This window comes from Madurella fahalii (genome assembly GCF_045866475.1).
Source record: "Madurella fahalii IFM 68171 DNA, scaffold_5, whole genome shotgun sequence".
NCBI lineage: Eukaryota > Fungi > Ascomycota > Sordariomycetes > Sordariales > Madurella > Madurella fahalii.
In genome coordinates this window covers 1,038,021-1,055,619 of record NW_027263975.1, presented here as the reverse complement: position 1 = coordinate 1,055,619, position 17,599 = coordinate 1,038,021, and the positions used below count along the sequence as shown (strand labels likewise).

The window sequence follows — 17,599 nt, the reverse complement described above, 5'->3', positions numbered from 1 at the left end:
CGTCGGCAGAGGAAAATCTCTCTGAGAAGACGTCAATGGTGATGTGCGGTTCGATGCATCAGACGAGGCATTCCGTCATGTCGAGGGGGCTGGGATTGGGGGTCGAGGTGACAGCAGTTGTGGGGCATCGAAAGCTTGGTTGGATCCCCCGCGTTTGAGAGAGCTTCGGTTGTTGTACAGTACGGTACACGTACCGCGAAAAGCGGAACGCCCCGGGGCCCCCCCACCTTCCGACATTGTGGTTAAACTTCTACGTACAGTACCTGGCCCTGTTCGCCCGTCCTCAATTCTCAATTTTGCTTTGACAACATGGCGCAAGGCAGAATCTCAGAATGGCCGCGAACTGCGCCTGACGCTAAGCAATTAGCGTTACACAGTTGAGCAGAACCGTGCAGCAGACCCTTGCGAACCCCAGCCGCAGTGATTAGTCACCGGCCGTTCTTTGTCAGCGGTCCAGCTTCTGAGTCACTGCTGCGTGACAAACCACCAAAAAGTGACTGATATTTCTGTAGGCACCAGGCCGGATGGCCCCTCGACGGTGTTCATTGGCGGAGGCCGCCGTTTAATTGCGAGGCTTCAGTCATCAAATACCCCTCCTCAACCTTAGGTGGACGCCTCGTACCTGCATTGTCCACGATCCACGATAACTTGGCGCCCTTTCAGCTCGCGGTAGCCTGAGGTTCCTGCTCGGGCGCCCAGGTATAAGTATATCTGGGCTCTTCCCGCCAGCTCCTGCTCCCCGTTCCATGTCTTCGGTTCGATCCAGCCAAGGGCTACCGTCTTCTCTGCCCTTCCCTTGCACCCAAACCTAGCTCCGTCGACGCAGACGCCATTGCAAGGACAATGGACGACCCTCAGAAGCAAGTGTTCCATGTCCGTGACTTGCCCACCGGCTCTGTCACCCTCTTCCCGACCAGAGCCCAAATTACACGAGACCTCAAAAATGTTTCCCTTAAGGTAGGTGACCGGGAACGGCAACCCTCTCTATTATTCCACGCTAACAACCGCTTAGCCAGGCGCCAACGAAATCACAGTCATCGGTGTGACTCCCACCGCCGATGAGCATTCTATCAAGGTGGAGGGAACCGGCTCGGCTATCATCACAGACATCACTGTCGAGCTCCTGCCGAACCGCGACATCTTCCAGGAGATCTACCCCGACTCGGACTCGGAGTCTGACAAGGACGAGTCCGACGACGAGGATGACGACGAGGAGAAAGTCAACGATGCCTTGGAGGAGATCCGCGAGAAGTTGGTGGTCTTGAGCGACGAGCAGAAGCGCGCTAAGGAGAGGATCGCCAGCGCCGAGAGCCGGCTGAGGTTCCTCGATGGCTACGGCAAGTCGCTAGAGAAGAAACCAAGTGTCGAAATTGAGCCATGTATGGAGACGTACCGCACCGAGCGCGAGAAGGTCTTCAAGGACCACATGGAAGGCACCGCCCGTGACCGCGAGCTGACCAAGGAGATTACGAAGTTGCGGCGTGAAGAACTGCGCCTGTGGAAGCTCGATGGGAAGGCGGCCAAGAAGGCGGCGAAAGCCAAGGCCAAGGTCAAGAAGGCCAAGGCCAAACTGCAGGAGAAGCAGCGGCGGCGCGACCAGGAGCGTCAAAAAGAAAAGACTCGCATCCGCAAGGAACGGGAGCAGTTCTGGCCTCGCTTCTGCTACAGCGTTCGCATCACGCTGGATGCCACGAACTTCACTCCCGGGTCCTCTCGCCGGACCTCCGTCGCCAGCCTGACCGATGTCAAGGTCATCTCGGAGAAGGAAAACAGTCCTGCGGACGAGACGGCCAGTTTGGCTTGCGACCTCTCGCTCTCCTACGTGACTTCATCAGCATTCTGGTCTCCCAGTTATGACTTGGCCCTTTCGACCACAACGAACACGGCGACGCTGTGCTTCGATGCCCGGTTGACCAACATGACGTCCGAGACTTGGTCGAACAGCAGAGTCATCCTGAGCACCTCACAAGCCAACTTCTCAGGATTGCAAGATGACATTCCCAGCCTCGTGCCGTGGCGTCTCAAGCTGGCCGGCCGGGGTGGCCCGTGGGATGGATTTGACATCGCGCACAGCCGAGAGGAACGAGCCGAGAAGGAGGTCTACCATGCAGCCCAAAATGCGCTGGTCCAGCAGAAGCCTCGGGCAAATCTCTTTGGAGTTAGTGACTCGTTCTCGTCAACTAACATCTCTAAAGCTCCCACCCAGCCTAAGATGGCCGCGGTGGCTGACTCAACAGTATTTGGTAAAACGAATGCCGGAGGCATTGCTCCGCAAGCCCAGCAAGTCGGATTCGGGGCACAGCAACCCCAAGGTTACGCTTCCGGTGGCCTTTTTGGCGGCAACGTGGGAAATGCCAATGTGGTGCCGGCTGCGAGCGTGTTTGGCAGCAAACCGACCACGGCTCCTCCCGGAGGTCCCTTTGGGGGAGGTCTCTTTGGGGGAGGCGCGCCTCCCGATGAAATAGCGGAAGGGATTTCATATGCTCGGAAAGGAAAGGGATTCAATCTCTCCTCCGTAGTAAGCGTTGAAAAATCTGCCAAGCCGGTCCAGGGCCGCTCCTCAGGCCCACCGCAAGGGTCCGCGGACTACTACGGCCCGGGCGCCGCCGACGAAGCCGACGAAGCCGACGACGCCGACGGCCAGACGATGCTGGAGCCAACCCCAGAAGTCGCCTTCCAAGATTCATCGTTCGAAGAGACAGGCCTCACGGCGACCTACGACCTGCCTAACCTCAAGACGCTCAAGCCTAGCTCGACCGCCTCCAAGCAGCGTATCGCCCGCATTTCCTTCTCCAACGTTGTATTCTCCCGCACCGTCGTGGCGAAGTACAAGCCCGCCGCCTACCTCAAGGCACGGCTGCGCAACATGAGCAAGCTCACTCTCCTCCGCGGCCCGACCGGCCTCACGCTGGACGGCACCTTCATGGGCCGCTCCACCCTCCCCCGCTGCAGCGCCGGCGACAGCTTCAACATGCCGCTGGGCGTCGACCCGGCCATCAGGGTCGCCTATCCCAAGCCGGACGTGACGAGGAGCACCACCGGGGTCTTCTCCAAGGGCGACAACTCGGTGTATACCCGGACGATCACCCTCGTCAATACCCGGGCGACGGCGGGCAAGCCGGTCAGCATCACGGTGCTGGACCAAGTGCCTGTGTCGGAGGATGAGAAGCTCAAGGTCGATGTTCTGCACCCGGCAGGGCTGGCTGGGGGCAAGGCAGTCGCCACGGGAGTGGCTGGGAAGGATGGTAAGGATGAGAAGGAATGGGGGAGGGCGACGGCAATGCTGAAGAAGGCTGGGGAGGTGTCGTGGGACGTGATGCTGAATGCCGGGAAGAGCGTCAAGTTGACGTTGCAGTACGAAGTCGCTTTCCCAACGGGGGAGAGGGTAGCGCAGTGTTAATAAGGGGGCATCGCTTGGTTTATTGTTGGCATGATTTGGTTCTTGGTTTACTAATCAGTTTGACATGGATTTAAAATTGGCCATGGGTTGGAACTGCAGCTTGGGTAGGAGAACAGCGAACTAGAATGACAAAATATTGCCTTCAAACTCTCTACTCTTTTCAGGTGATCTGTGATACATTGTTAACGTTGTGTACCTTTCATGTAGTAGGTTCAGTGGTGTAAGCGATGCCTAGTGTAAACCCAATGGGTGACGTCATCAGCACAATCCCCTTAATATGGAATCCGGGACTTGAAATAACAACGTCATCTCACCATCGTAGCCTTACATGTTAAACAAGGCTCACAAAACCTAGGAGATTTAGACTGTGTCACAGATGGACCGTGAAATAAGCCCCCCGCCCACCAAGCGCAGAAAACTACGGCCCGCGTCCCTCGAATCGACGCCCTCATCCAACTCGCTCAACCCGAACCCGGAGTCGATGCGCCCCCGACGCTCAATACGAATCTTTTCATGGAACATCAACGGAGTCGACCCGTACCTCCCCTCTCCGTCCCATAAGATCACCTCCTTCTTCAAACCTCTCGCATCAGGCACCACCGCCGCTACTACCACTCCCCACACCAGCACCAGCCGCAGCAACACCAATCCTAGCAGCCTCCGAGCCTTCCTCTCCCGCCACAACTTCCCCGAGGCTCTCTTCCTCCAGGAACTCAAGATTGCCCCCGGGAGCACCGCCAAGGCCACCCTCTCCGCCCTCCAATCCTCCCTCAACGCCCTGCCGACCAACCCAGACCACGGAGACGACGCCGAGGACGGTGACAACAGCCGCGCCTACGATCTACACGCCGTCCTCCCGCGCGATCGGTACAATGCCAGGGGGTTCGGGGGCAAGCTGTACGGCGTGGGGACGGTGCTGCGGCGGGACTTTGCGCGGGAGTGGGTGGTCTGCGCGAGGGGGGCGGAGTGGGACTTGGAGGGGCGGGTCGGGGTCGTGGAGATGCGGAAGGCGGTCGGCGGCGCGCAACCGGTGCTGGCGCTGGTAAATGTGTACGCCGTCAACGGGACGGGCGCGCCGTACCGCGACCCGGCCACCGGGGCGGTGGTGGGGACGAGGCATGATTGGAAGGTAGCGTTCCATTCGCGGCTGCGGGACGAGTGTCTTGCGCTGGAGGGCAGGGGGTTCAGAGTGGTGGTGGCGGGCGATTTGAATGTGGCGCGCGGCGTGGTCGATGGGTATCCCGGTTTGAGGACCTGGCCGAGGCGGCATTGTGTGAATCGTGCGGATTTTAACCGGAAGTTCTTTGGCGAGGAGGATAATAGGCGAGCTGGGGCGTATGTGGAAGGCGCTGTGGGACAGGGGAAGTGCCTGGATGCGGTAGACGTGTTTCGGGCTATCTATGGTAAGGAGAGGAAGTATACGTATTATCCTCGGACGAAAGAGTGGGGGAGTAGTTGTGACAGGGTGGATTTGATCTTGGTGTCGAAGGGGCTGTGGGAGGCTGGGAGGGTTCTAGGGACGGGGATTCTGGATACGCCCCAGGAAAGAGGGCTGAGTGACCATGTGCCTCTTTGGGTTGAGGTTGCTTGGGATGAGAAGCCTGAGCAGAAGCAAGAATAATTCAAGGGCATTTTTCGAGCTCTTGTTAATACCACAATTATCATGGCCCAACTTACACCTGCGTGATTATAACCAAGGATGAAATGGGCAACCAAGAGCAGCAGAAATATGACAGATGTGACACATCAGTCCACCTGTTTCACGAGCAAATTTTGATAATTTCAAGTTGATTTACTTGAGGTTCCTTAATCATATTAACTTTCTAATAACCATCGGGTTAATCTTAGGCGCGCTTTGTCGAAAGGTCACCAGGTCCTCGGCTAGGTTTAGTATTTACATGTCTTTTTTATCTCTATGTGCTGGGCTCCTTCAAGACGAGAAACCTCCAGGAGATGACTCACTACCTACAACTCAATTACTCCCTTGATTCCACACGCCGAGCAGAGTAGGAAAGTTAACCCCGGGCAATAAACCATATTCACAGACAGTGACCCTTTCACCACAGCTTATCATTCCCTTCCGCCTACCCTTCCTTTCCAGATCTGGGAATCCACCAGGCTCGATATCTACTGCCCCGGCCTTTCACCTGCTGGCTGTTGAATTACTGCTATCAGCTGCTTGCGAATTTCCGTCCGTTCATCGTTTCCTTTTTTCCATTGGTGAGTCATCGCGTGGGTACTTTCAAGTCATTCTCCCCTAGGCGTGCTCGAATAAAGTACTCTCTACCAGATATAAATCATCTCACAAACAGACCACTCATCTATCATTATCTTTCCAACCATCACAACTATCACAATCCATACACTCTTCAGATACCTGGAGACAGGCCCAGGCAAAGCATTCTTCGCCTAAATACTGCTTGGCGGCATCAAGATGGCTTCAGCAGTCTTGTCCGTTCAACTTCGTACACCAAACCTTCGCGGCTGGCTCGAAGAAGCCATTACAAGTGCCAAAGCAACGCTTCCTTCCAATGCAGAAACCATGGCCGAGCCGGAGATCCAGAGCCACATTCGTAAGCTGGTCACTGTCCGCCGTGTTGCGTCTACGAGCTTTCTCAGCCGCACACATAAGGTCATTAACATCGACGGCTGGAAGGTGGTCGTCAAGAAAACCAAAGACTTCAGCGAGGGCGACCTCGTGGTCTTCCTGGAAGTTGACTCCTTCCTCCCTGCTGGTTGTAGGTTCGCCGACTTCAGCGATCTCTTTGCCGAAGTTGGAGGCATGATCACATTTGACGGTGAAGAGGGCTACCGCGTGGGCATGTCGACTTGGACAGGCCGAGACCGGAAAAGGATTATCTCCCAGGGGCATATCTTCCACCTCCGGGATCTACCACACATTGAGAGGAAGATCGCTGAGCTCCGCTGGGAACGCTGCAGTACCCACACCGACGACCAATTCGACGAGTTCCTCCGCATGGTCGACTTTAGCAACGCGCTCGGTGTCAAGAAGTGGGAAAACCCCAGCGACAAGCTCAGCGAGTCCAAGACCGGCAATTCCGGTCCGTCGCCGGCCGCCTTTCCCAAATACCCCAAGTTCATCCTCAAACCCGACATGGAGCGCGTGCAAAACTGCCCCAACCTCTTCACCAAGCCGAAATACTGCACCTTCCTCTTCCAGGAATCCGTCAAGATGGACGGCACAAGCATGACAGTCTACTTTGTCCGCTCCGACTCACCTTACTACGCCATGCTCCCTCCCCTGCCGCCCTCCGACGGCGGGGACTACTGCCTGCTCAAACATGCCCGCCACCGGGGGGGCCGCCTAGGCGTCTGCTCCCGCAACGCCGATCTCCTCCCGCACCTCGTCGACCCCAAGGCGACCCCTCAACAGTACACCTACTGGGCCGCCGCCCTCGCCGCGTCGCTGCACACCGCCCTGCCGCAGGCCAACGGGAGCATCGCGGTCCACGGCGAGCTCGTCGGCGCCAGCATCCAGGGCAACCCCTACAACTACCCGCGCGGCCACCACGAGTTCCTCGTCTTTTCCGTGTTTGACATTGAGCGTTCCAGGCGCTGGGATCCGCGCGACGTGGTGGAGTTTGCGAGCCGCATCGGGGTCGGTCATGTGCCTGTCCTAGGATACTATACCGTGTGGTCGGTGGCGCGGGGCCATGAGGATCTGATCGCCAGGGCGGAGCAGAGGAATGGGGAGGGGTTGGTGTGGAAGAATTGTGCAGATGGGAGGTGGTTCAAGGTGTTGTCGGGAGGGTGGGTTTTGGAGAGAGAGAAGGAGAAGGAAAAGGAGGTGAAGGAAAAGGAGGTGAAGGAGAGGGAGGTGAAGGAGAGGGAGGTGAAGGAAAAGGAGGTGAAGGAGAGGGAGGTAAAGGAGAGGGAGGTAAAGGAGAGGGAGGTAAAGGAGAGGGAGGTAAAGGAGAGGGAGGGGAAGGAGAGCGGGGTGAAGGATAGCGAGGTGAAAAAGAGCGAAGTGAAGGAGAGGGAGGTGAAGGAGAAGAAGGCGAAGGAGAAGAAGGCGGAGGAAAACGAGGTGAAGGAGAATAAAGTAAAAGAGAATGAGATAAAGGGGAACGAGGTGAGGGAGAACGAAGTGGAAAAGAACGGGGCGAAGGAGAACGAGGTCGTGGTGGCAAAGGGATGGCAGATGGATCGCGAGGACATGAGGATTCTGATGCAAATTTTTGAGGATTTGGAGGAGTGGATGAGGAAGGATGATGGGCTGAAGAAGTGGATGGAGGAGTGGAGGGCGGGATATCATAGGGACAACGGCGTAGGTGTCACAACTGGGAGCGGCATGGCGGGAATTCTTAATGGTGGTGAGAAGAAGGCTTCGACTGATGGAGACGGACTGGGGGATGGCAATGACAGAGCTTATGCGGCGGAGGTGTCCGACAATAAGAAAGCTGCTGCCGTTTCTGCTGACAACAATAACGATCTGCTCGTCGCCAAGGCAAACGACAGCGAGTTGGTGGAATGGCTCGGCATTGAGGGTTTCGGACTCTGAGCAACAAACAAGATGGCATTGGGGGACGATCAAGTGAGCATCTTCCGCTCCACAAACTCGCAATCGGGTGGCAGCAAACTATCTAGTATTGGCCCCTCTAGTTAAGCTCCTTGGTAGTTGATGACCTTGGTAGTTGATGAGAATGCATTCATCAAACAATCTTGTGCTGTCCATGGCTGTCAGTTTCGGTGACGTTAGCGCTTCAGATGCAGCAGGCACATGGCGTGTCAGAGAACACTGAATATGTACCTTACAGAACTGTACAGCCTTGCGGGCAGATTACATAATCAACGAACCCCCTTGCCGTGGGGCTAACTTATTTTGTCCTGGCGACCCACATTACGATGCGTCGCGTTTTGACTGCGTGCGAGCGTTCGAAGGAAAGCGTTCCCTGGGAATAGTTCGCGAAACAAAGGAAGGTGACAACTTGCGCGTCACGGTTGCTAAAACCCCACAATTTCTGGCTTCGACACCGCGACGCTGCCTCTTTTCATCAATTCACCCATCAACCCCGCCATCGCCTTGAGAACCCGCACTCGTTGCTGTCGCACCTGTGTCGAGCGACTCGGCCCTAGCAGCGACCCTCTTTTCGACTCGGCGCGCCCCAAGTCCCCCCCCCCCCGCCGATATGAGATAGCCCGCGCACTGCGAATAGCATTCCCGATTCCACCATGACGGCGCGATCCGAGTCGCAGCAGGCGATATTGTCGTCGTACCCCCCCAGATTGCGCACATACAACAATGCCCTCCTGCAGCCCGTCCTCCCAAGCGCCGCTCCCTCCAACCCCCTCGCGCGCACCACCAAGCGGGGCACCACTATCATCAATTACGCCGAGGACGGCTATGACGATTACGATGACGATGAGGAAGATGGCCGCCGCCGGCCTACCGGCTTGCGCAGCCTACGCCGCGATGACAGCACCGCCAAGGTCGACCCGAGCGAGAAGGTCGGCAAGGACACATCAGAACCTGTCGAGGTGCAAGGAATCTGGCGGGACTGGATGGGCAAGATGCGGCCTAATCGGTCTGATGCCCAGAACTACGTTCAGGCCTGCCTCCCGCTCACTCTGATACCCATCCGAATCGACCTTGACATCCCCTCCTTCACCCCGCAAGTGCCCGTGCCTACCCAAGGGCTCGTGGACCCAAACCACCCGTTCTACAAGCCGCAGGAGACAACAGTACCGTACCGCCTCCGCGACACCTTCCTATGGAACCTCCACGAGAGCTTAATCACAACAGACCAGTTCGCGACCCAGCTGGTGCAGGACCTGGACCTCCCCAACCGCGCCTCGACCATAGCCGAGATTAGCAAGCAGATACGGACTCAGCTGGAAGAATACGCCGGCGTCGCACTCCACCCCCTCTTCCACTCGCACGTCAACCGCTCGAGCGCCCCCGAACCAGCCAAGGCTGCCATCACCCACCTCGATGCCGCCACCCCAGCACCCAACGCCGCATCCAGAGCCGACACTCCAATGGGCAGCATCATGCCCTCTACCCCTTCCAGATTCCCGGGACCGGGCACACCGGCCGTGGTGCACACGGCCCACGGCGACGTGACGGCCGAAGCGACGCCGCTCCCAAACGACGACGGCGATGACGACTTCAGCGCCGACGACACGTACCGTTGCATCATCAACCTCAACATCAACCTCTCGTCGCAGGTCTACACGGACAAGTTTGAGTGGTCCCTCCTGCACCCGCCGGGCACGGCCGAGATCTTTGCCAAGCAGACGTGCGCCGACCTGGGCCTGCACGGCGAGTGGGTGCCGGCCATGACGCACGCCATCTACGAGGCCGTGCTGAAGCTCAAGAAGGAGGCGTGCGAGTCGGGCGGGCTGGTCGCGGGCTGGGCCGCGCTCGGCGGCGGCGGCGGCGGAGGCGCCATGGGCGGGGCCGAGTTCCCCAACGACGCGGCTGTCACGGCCGGCGGGGAGGGGGCGGGCTGGCGCTATGATCCGGAGCACTTGGCGGACGATTGGGAGCCCAAGCTGGAGACGCTGAGCAAGGAGGAGATTGAGAAGCGTGAGGGGGACCGGGAGAGGCAGATTCGCCGGCTGAGGCGGGAGACGGCGCGGTTCAGCAGTAATACTGGGCTGGCGGGCGGGGTTCCGATGGGTTTTGCGTTTAGCGGGCTGATCGAGCAAGAGGAGGAGAGGATGGGCCGCGGCGAGCGGAGCAGGAAGAAGAGGAATCGGTTTAGGAGCCTGTCGCCCGCCGGCAGGTCGGGCACGCCCGGCGGGAGGGGCACGCCCGCGGGGGATGCGGGCGGTTATGGTGGCGGCGGGACGCTGACCGAGGCAGAACGCATGACTTGGCGGTGTACCCACTGCCGGGTCTGGGGCACGAGCGTGTGGGCGGTCAGGCCCGGACCGTACGGACCGAGGGTGAGTACTACTTGACCAGTTTTGGTTTCCTGCTGCCCATCCATATATAGGCTGTTTGCTAATACTTGACACACACAGTCGCTCTGCAACAACTGCGGCTTCATGTACGAGCGCGACCGCAAGCTGCCCCGCTGGATCAGGAACCTGCACGCCAATGACGCCCGGCCGTTCTAGGTGAGTGGCAAGGGAATCAATGGCAGTCCGTCCAAGGTCAAGCGGGAATCATCGTCGTTGACTTGTGGTTGTGGCGACGGTAGCTCGACCTCGGCCACGCCCCGCAAGTCGCGCAGGCTCATGATGACGGCGTTGATCACGAGCGATTCCCCTCGTCGGAGGTCGAAGAAGGAGTGAGTGGTACGATTTGCGGTGGGGTGTTTATTCAGGTGGAAGACTGGGTGCTAGGAAGTGTATGATCAGATACGTAAGTATGGGGCAAGTTATTGGCGTCAGAAAACGGACCTGGCGAAAGACTTTGTTTCTCTTGGAATCCTGGAATTGTCACTTTGCGTCTTACACGTCTGATCAGCTGAGAAAATAGTCGGGTCGCTCTAAGAAGGAAAGACCGGTGGGTGTCGGCCGCTGCGAAACAAGGTTGATTAATGGCATGGATTAGGGTTTCTCACGTATACCCCCTTGCCGCTTGTATTGTAGACTTAGCGAATCGTTGTTACTTGGTTTTTCGGAGAGCTGACGGATCAAGATTATTCACTGTCAGGGAGAGTTTGGGAATCACTCGAGTGATTGCGTTGTGTGTTGGCTTCCATCCACGATTTATAGGTGGGCATCCATTCTGTCATAAAAAGGCATCCTAATAGGCGGGCTAATTACGTCCTCAAGCGTTTCTTTGTTGATATAGGTGTCCTAGTCCACGCCCAGGAAATCGCGCTGTTACTTTGCTCTACTATACCCATTACTCGCACCTAACCGCCAAATCCCGAGCCCGCTTCAGTCCCCCATTCTGCGGTGTCGACATTCACTTGCGGCAACGGATCAATTTTTGCAGAAACGCTGTTCTTGGTCTTGGCTTTCCGAGTCAACCCGCATATCGGGCAGGGCATAGTTTCGGAAATAGTTGAGATTTTTGAATTACAGTACCATTGCAGCAGTTGAAGACATGGAGTCCCCCAAAGGATCTATTGCCACATAGCCATTCTCGATTGCTCATTGACGCTTAAGGGTACAAGATGGCTCTTTAGGACAATTCTCACCTTATGTGTGCCCAGGGCATTTTAAACGGCTCTCTCGACTTCAGTCTCCAGATTGTTAGACGGCCTCTCCTCGGGATGTAGATGAACATCCTCGGACTGACCATGGCCAGAAGCGCCATCGTCTGATACGCAACAGCCACTAGAAGACAGTCCCTCTGGGGTCTGCAGGGTTACCGGCCCCTGAGCTTTATCCCATGGTAAATTCTGAGCAGCCTTCTGTTGTGCGCTGCCCTCCTCTTCTTGGTGGTGACTGGAACCCTCGTCTTTGACGCCGCTCGGGGCTTTCTCCGAATCTACGGCACCTTCGTAACCATTCACCGGAAGATTCTGAGAAGCCGATGTCGAGGCGCCTGCGTCCGCGCTGGCGCGCCCCTGCGCGACCGTCTCCCAGTAGGACGCGACCGTCTGGTAGTGGGACATCAGCTGGGCTTGCCGGTTTACGAACGCCCGCAGATTCAGCGCCGCGTGGGTTAGCAACATCATGACGAGAACGGCGAACAAGACGGCGGCGAGGATCGTGGCCAAGTTAGTATCGCTCCGCGGACCAACATTGCTCGTCGCATGGTCCTCGGCACGGCTCGCTATGTCTCTGTGTAGAAGCAGGGCCATGGCTACGGGAGAGCGTAGAATGCGAGGGTTTGTCTAGACGAGGGTTAGGTCAAGGCTTGTTTAGTTAAGGAGGAAGCGAGCGGTGGGGAGGAGGAGGGAATGTGAGGGCTTGTATAGTTAAGGGGAAGTGCCTGAGTTGTGAGAAATGACTCGAGGGAATGTTCCAATGACCTGACCCCGCACCGTTCCTTACTTATAGCGATCATCTTTGTTTTAGTAAAGTAGCTAAACTTATTGTTAGTTTACAGATTTAGAGAGTATCCAGAAAAACGCTATGGACAGGTATTGCTAATTCTTTGCGTCTGAACAACGGGCAGTGACGTTCCTATCGTGGTAGTGGGCGTTGAGACAAAGATGTTGATTATGACAGGGCTTAGTGCTGAGCAAGAACTATGTGGCAGAACAGAACGGGAACGAATTCATTCCGAGTCGCTTGACCCGACGGCAGTCCTCAATGAGAAAATGCTATGATTCGTTTGCTCTAAAGATAGCGGAAAAGTCATGCACTGCAGGCATGGCGCATGGGCAGGCTGTGTGGGGCTTCGTTTGAGGCGGTCCTACCCAGGGAGGAACAAACTCCCCATTTTTCGGGTCAAAGAAGACTTAGAAGAGATCGGTGCCTATGCTCGGCCATTCCGAGTGCGGTACTAAGGAAGGCTAGCGCAATGAAACCAACGCCAGGTGAGCCGTTTGCTTCCTTGAGGTCCAATATTCATTCGTATCGTGGACGGCCACTTCGCTCAGCGTGGGGGTCAGCGCTGGTTCATCAAGTTCCCGTCCTCTCCACCCAAGGTATTGAGCCGTGGCGCTCGGGATCCGGGAAAGGAGGAAGCAGAAGCGTAACACCCGCAATAATTACACTAGTATCCAGTGGCATAGTTGCATTCGGTATGACATCCCGAGAACGGTTCTAGGCTTTCCTCCATCCGCTTTATGCGTCATGATTTCATATCTCGTCTCTTCATTCAATTTACTGAATTTACATGCCGCCGATGGTGGAGTAGTTCGAATCCTCGCGCGTTGGACGCTCACAATGTATGTTCCAATCTTGTATGGAAATGGCTGTTGTTTCAGCACGGGTCTCGGCCCGTGTGGTGTTTCTAACTTGAGATAGGCCACGCGCGGACGCGGCAACCGCACGTTATAGACCTAATTACTCGGAGCAAGCCTGGCTGTGACTGGTAAGGTTGTCGGTTGCTCGCTCCGCCTCCTCCAACTGAGGCGCGCGTCGACCAACGTCGAGCAGCTGAACCGGATCCACTTGGCGGAGGCCCGCAAGGCACGGCCTAGCGATGTTGTGTTGCCTCCTTCTTGACCGGAACGAGGCAGCTCGCCCGCCCGCGAGCTAGGCGTGAGGCTGACAGGTCAGAAGGCACTGAGGATGCGTTGATCTGGCACTACCGTACATAGCATCGCCGGAATTCTATGGCATGTCGAGCCGTCGCAAGCCACTGCCCCAGTTGTTCTCAGCTCTAACAAATCGGATTGGAGGCAAAATATTTTCATAACAACTCTTGATCTTCAGCGCCTTGTTCACAGACCAAAGCCTTGCTGCCTCAGTAGACACTCAGCCGCAACTTAATTGCTCGTCGAGGCAGAGTTGGGCTTGGGGACATCATACATGCAGCAGCAAGTTTCTAACAATGGCAGAGCTAGTGCAATTAGTTAGAGCTGAAAAATGCCTGACAACGAGAATCTCAAATGGCTCCATGACGGGACCATCAAAGGTTGTTGATGCCGCGAGCCGACCGAGCTCGGGTTAAGGTGCTGACAAGGTCCGAAAAGGCCAAAGATAGGACAAGTCAAGCCCGGGAGGAGTTGCCGTTTGAACAAAGCGAGAAGGTGCCAAGCAGTAGTGTGGGTCTGCCCTATCCCCGTTTTGGGTGGGGCGGAATCTGATGTTGCGCCCTGCGCTGCGCTTGCCTCCCACCCGAGATCGACCAGCGGGCAGCGAACAGCGAACGAGAAAGAGAACCGCGCATGACATCCGCAATATCGGCAAATTGCGACGACAACCCATTTCCCGGTTGTCGAGCGTCCCGGTTGCCTGGAAAGAAATTGGTTTTTTTTGAGCCTCAGGTCTGGAAACAACTTCGGCCAACGACTTGGGATGATTGCGCAGCACTGAGCAGCCCTGAGCAGGTTGGATCCTCGCATCGTCTGTTTTGAACGATGAGAACCTGTTTCCTTCGCCCAAAATGCTGGGACCCTCGGACCTGACCACCTGGATCAGGGTCTGGATCAGAATGCGGGGGTGAGGAGCCCGGGTCCCGCGATTGTGGGGAACCGGGGGATGCGGTTTCTTCTCCCCAAAGCTTCGTCGGACGCGAGGAACGCACGCAATGCTGGACTGGAGTGTACGTGTAGCATGTAGCCGCGGCGTTTCCCCCCCGAGATTGGAGGATAACCACAGGCGGCCCTTCGGAGCGCACTGCGTTCCCCGCTTGTTCCTGGGATCCGCAACCCGTTCCATACTCGGCATCGCCAGGCCCAGAGACGCTGTTCCCCAAGTCGCACTCGGCGCATAGCCTCCGTAGAACCCTGGCTGCCACACCACAAAACCGCTCCAATGAGCGGCAGTTATCCCCTGCCCTCCCTCCGGCAACTTTAATCTATTCCCTCGTTCGGCTCCACGACGTCTCTGTCCGTGCTCACGCCAGCCTTCGCCGTACCAGGAACGACGTGACATCGCCGCCCCGAGCCCCGGCCGTCATCGACGGTTTTGGCTTGTCGCCGCCAGACGAGCCACGCGCCTCCCCATCGTGACTCTCCTTCACCCCACCAGCTGCCGCCTGGGGCATGACGGGACGAGCAAGCGACATGACTTCGGCTTCGGCTTCGCCTTGCGCACACCCCGCAAAGACTGCCCTGATCGCCGCGGCCCCCTTTGCCTACTGCCCTTCGGTCGTCCCCAGCCACGAGGCGACGCTATTCCCTATCCACCATGGTAGGTGCGCGAGCCCGGCCACCCTGCTCGAGAGTCGACGGCCCGGGAGCCGTCTCCATGCCATGCCTGGTGGCGAACAATGGCGCCGAGTGGAGGGCGTTCCCGTCAGGCCGTGAGGGTTGGTTCCCTGGTAATGGCGATGTGCGCAAGAAGGCTGGCTATATAATGCGGGATGCGCAGAGCTGGACCACCCGTCTTGATCTCGCAATCCTCATCCCCAGTCACGTACTGCCTTCCCCAGGACCAGCCGGCACTTCTAGATCTTCGCCATGTACGCCAAGAAGTTTGCGACGCTCGCCGCCCTTGTGGCATCCGCCACGGCTCAGCAGGTGTGCACTCTCACCACCGAGAGGCACCCTTCCCTGTCGTGGTCGAGGTGCACGTCTGGAGGTAGCTGCACGTCCGTCTCGGGTTCCGTCGTCATTGACGCCAACTGGCGGTGGACGCACTCGACGTCGAGCGCCGACAACTGCTACAGCGGCAACCAGTGGGATGAGTCGATCTGCAACACGGGCGAGTCTTGCGCTTCCAAGTGCTGCGTTGATGGCGCCGAGTACTCTGCCACCTACGGCATCACCACAAGTGGCGACTCGCTGAGCCTCAGGTTCGTCACCGAGGGCCAGCACGCCACCAACGTCGGCTCGCGCACGTACCTGATGGAGTCTGAGACCAAGTATCAGAGTAAGTAGTATTCATCCACCTGGCGCCGACGGTGGGGCTAGGTTAACGAGCAAAACAGTGTTCAACCTGCTCGGCAACGAGTTCACCTTCGACGTCGATGTGTCTAACCTTGGCTGCGGTCTCAATGGTGCCCTGTACTTCGTTTCCATGGACGCGGATGGCGGTCTCTCCAAGTACTCTGGCAACAAGGCTGGCGCCAAGTACGGTACCGGCTACTGCGATGCGCAGTGCCCGCGTGACATCAAGTTCATCAACGGCATCGCCAACATCGAGGGCTGGAACGGCTCGAGCAACGACCCTAATGCCGGCGTTGGCAACATGGGCACGTGCTGCTCCGAGATGGACATCTGGGAGGCCAACAGGATCTCGACTGCCTTCACCCCGCACCCTTGCACCCAGCTCGGCCAGCACATGTGCCAGGGCGACTCGTGCGGTGGTACCTACAGCGCGGACCGCTACGGCGGCACCTGTGACGCCGACGGGTGCGACTTCAACGCCTACCGCATGGGCGACACGACCTTTTACGGCGAGGGCAAGACGGTCGATACCACCAGGAAGATCACGGTCGTCACCCAGTTCCTCACCAACTCGGCCGGCCAGCTCTCCGAGATCAAGCGCTTCTACGCCCAGGACGGCCAGATCATCCCCAACTCCGAGTCGCGCATTGCCGGCGTTCCGGGCAACTCGATCACCCAGGAGTTCTGCGACGTCCAGAAGGCCGCCTTTGGCGATATCGACGACTTCGCCAAGAAGGGTGGCATGGTCCAGATGGGCGAGGACATGAAGAACATGGTGCTCGTCATGTCCATCTGGGACGACCACCACGCCAACATGCTCTGGCTCGACTCGACCTACCCGGTCGACGCTGCCGGCCGGCCGGGCGCCGAGCGCGGCGAGTGCCCGACCACCTCTGGTGTCCCCGCCGAGGTTGAGGCCGAGGCGCCCGACTCCAACGTCGTCTTCTCCAACATCCGCTTCGGCCCCATCGGCTCGACCGTTGCCGGTCTCGAGGACGGCGGCGGCAGCAACCCGGGCAACCCCCCCACCTCCACCGTCCGCCCTCCTGTCTCGTCGACGACCCAGGCCGGCACCGGCCCGACCGGCGGCCAGACGGTGCCCCGCTGGGGCCAGTGCGGCGGCCAGAACTATAGCGGCCCGACTCAGTGCGAGAGCCCCTACACCTGCCGTGCCCAGAACCAGTGGTACTCTCAGTGCCTGTAAAGGGTCAGCGCTGCAGGGACCGGCATACTTGACTGTACATAGTTTATTTGATGCATGGTTAGGATTTTCTTGTTCGCTTCTGGTACATAAATTGATGCATTGACCTTTGGAATGTTCTTGTTCTCGTGTAACGCGTACTACTGAGCAGTGATTCCGCATTCGGGTTTGAGGGAACGATGGGCGATCCACAAGGGAGTGTAAGAGCTTCCCGGCAACAACTTTTATTTCCGTTCAGGGAGGGTTTTTGCTTTTGCAATGGGTAATCAAATGGCATGCTCGGGCTTGCTAGCATTGCCCGGCGATATTGGCCTTCGGGTAAGGTACCGCTTATACGTGTTGATACCGATGTACTCTCCAGAGAAATTAGTCTTCTCCGTTGCTATAAAAGACGAATTCACTTATTCTCCCTCCGGGAAATACCTTGCCGCTTTTGGAGTCGAGTACAGGTACTAGTAAGCTGAACAGGACGAAGCTAACACAGCAATATTCCGCTACTCTAGTGTCCAAACATAGTCCGGGGCCCGGCTTACGGCTCTAGGATTTCTTAAGACTGCAGGAGGCTAGAGGTTGAAACAGAGAGAATACAGCTATAGCTCCGGACGAGGGAAGAATGTTCTAGTT

At 57.5% G+C, this 17,599-nt stretch overlaps 6 protein-coding genes across 6 annotated transcripts; 5 read left to right on the top strand and 1 right to left on the bottom strand.

The window, feature by feature from the left end:
• Positions 1-843: 843 nt before the first annotated feature.
• Positions 844-3,400, top strand: MFIFM68171_08872 (Mucoidy inhibitor A; the record flags this gene model as incomplete). Its single annotated transcript, XM_071064291.1, has 2 exons — positions 844-957; positions 1,013-3,400. The coding sequence occupies 2 exons, from the start codon at positions 844-846 to the stop codon at positions 3,398-3,400; spliced, it is 2,502 nt and encodes an 833-aa protein (XP_070920392.1).
• Positions 3,401-3,776: 376 nt separating this feature from the next.
• MFIFM68171_08871 (Endonuclease/exonuclease/phosphatase) lies at positions 3,777-5,021 on the top strand (the record flags this gene model as incomplete). The annotated part of the gene is made up of 1 exon (XM_071064290.1): positions 3,777-5,021. One exon carries the CDS (start codon positions 3,777-3,779, stop codon positions 5,019-5,021), a length of 1,245 nt encoding a protein of 414 aa, XP_070920391.1.
• Positions 5,022-5,942: 921 nt separating this feature from the next.
• MFIFM68171_08870 (uncharacterized protein) lies at positions 5,943-7,922 on the top strand (the record flags this gene model as incomplete). Its single annotated transcript, XM_071064289.1, has 1 exon — positions 5,943-7,922. The coding sequence occupies one exon, from the start codon at positions 5,943-5,945 to the stop codon at positions 7,920-7,922; it is 1,980 nt and encodes a 659-aa protein (XP_070920390.1).
• Positions 7,923-8,593: 671 nt separating this feature from the next.
• Positions 8,594-10,486, top strand: SFH1 (Chromatin structure remodeling complex protein sfh1; the record flags this gene model as incomplete). Its single annotated transcript, XM_071064288.1, has 2 exons — positions 8,594-10,312; positions 10,391-10,486. 2 exons carry the CDS (start codon positions 8,594-8,596, stop codon positions 10,484-10,486), a joined length of 1,815 nt encoding a protein of 604 aa, XP_070920389.1.
• Positions 10,487-11,541: 1,055 nt separating this feature from the next.
• Positions 11,542-12,129, bottom strand: MFIFM68171_08868 (uncharacterized protein; the record flags this gene model as incomplete). The annotated part of the gene is made up of 1 exon (XM_071064287.1): positions 11,542-12,129. The coding sequence occupies one exon, from the start codon at positions 12,127-12,129 to the stop codon at positions 11,542-11,544; it is 588 nt and encodes a 195-aa protein (XP_070920388.1).
• A 3,216-nt stretch (positions 12,130-15,345) lies between these two features.
• On the top strand, positions 15,346-16,978 carry CBH1_3 (Exoglucanase 1; the record flags this gene model as incomplete). The annotated part of the gene is made up of 2 exons (XM_071064286.1): positions 15,346-15,757; positions 15,816-16,978. The coding sequence occupies 2 exons, from the start codon at positions 15,346-15,348 to the stop codon at positions 16,976-16,978; spliced, it is 1,575 nt and encodes a 524-aa protein (XP_070920387.1).
• Between the last annotated feature and the right edge of the window lie 621 nt (positions 16,979-17,599).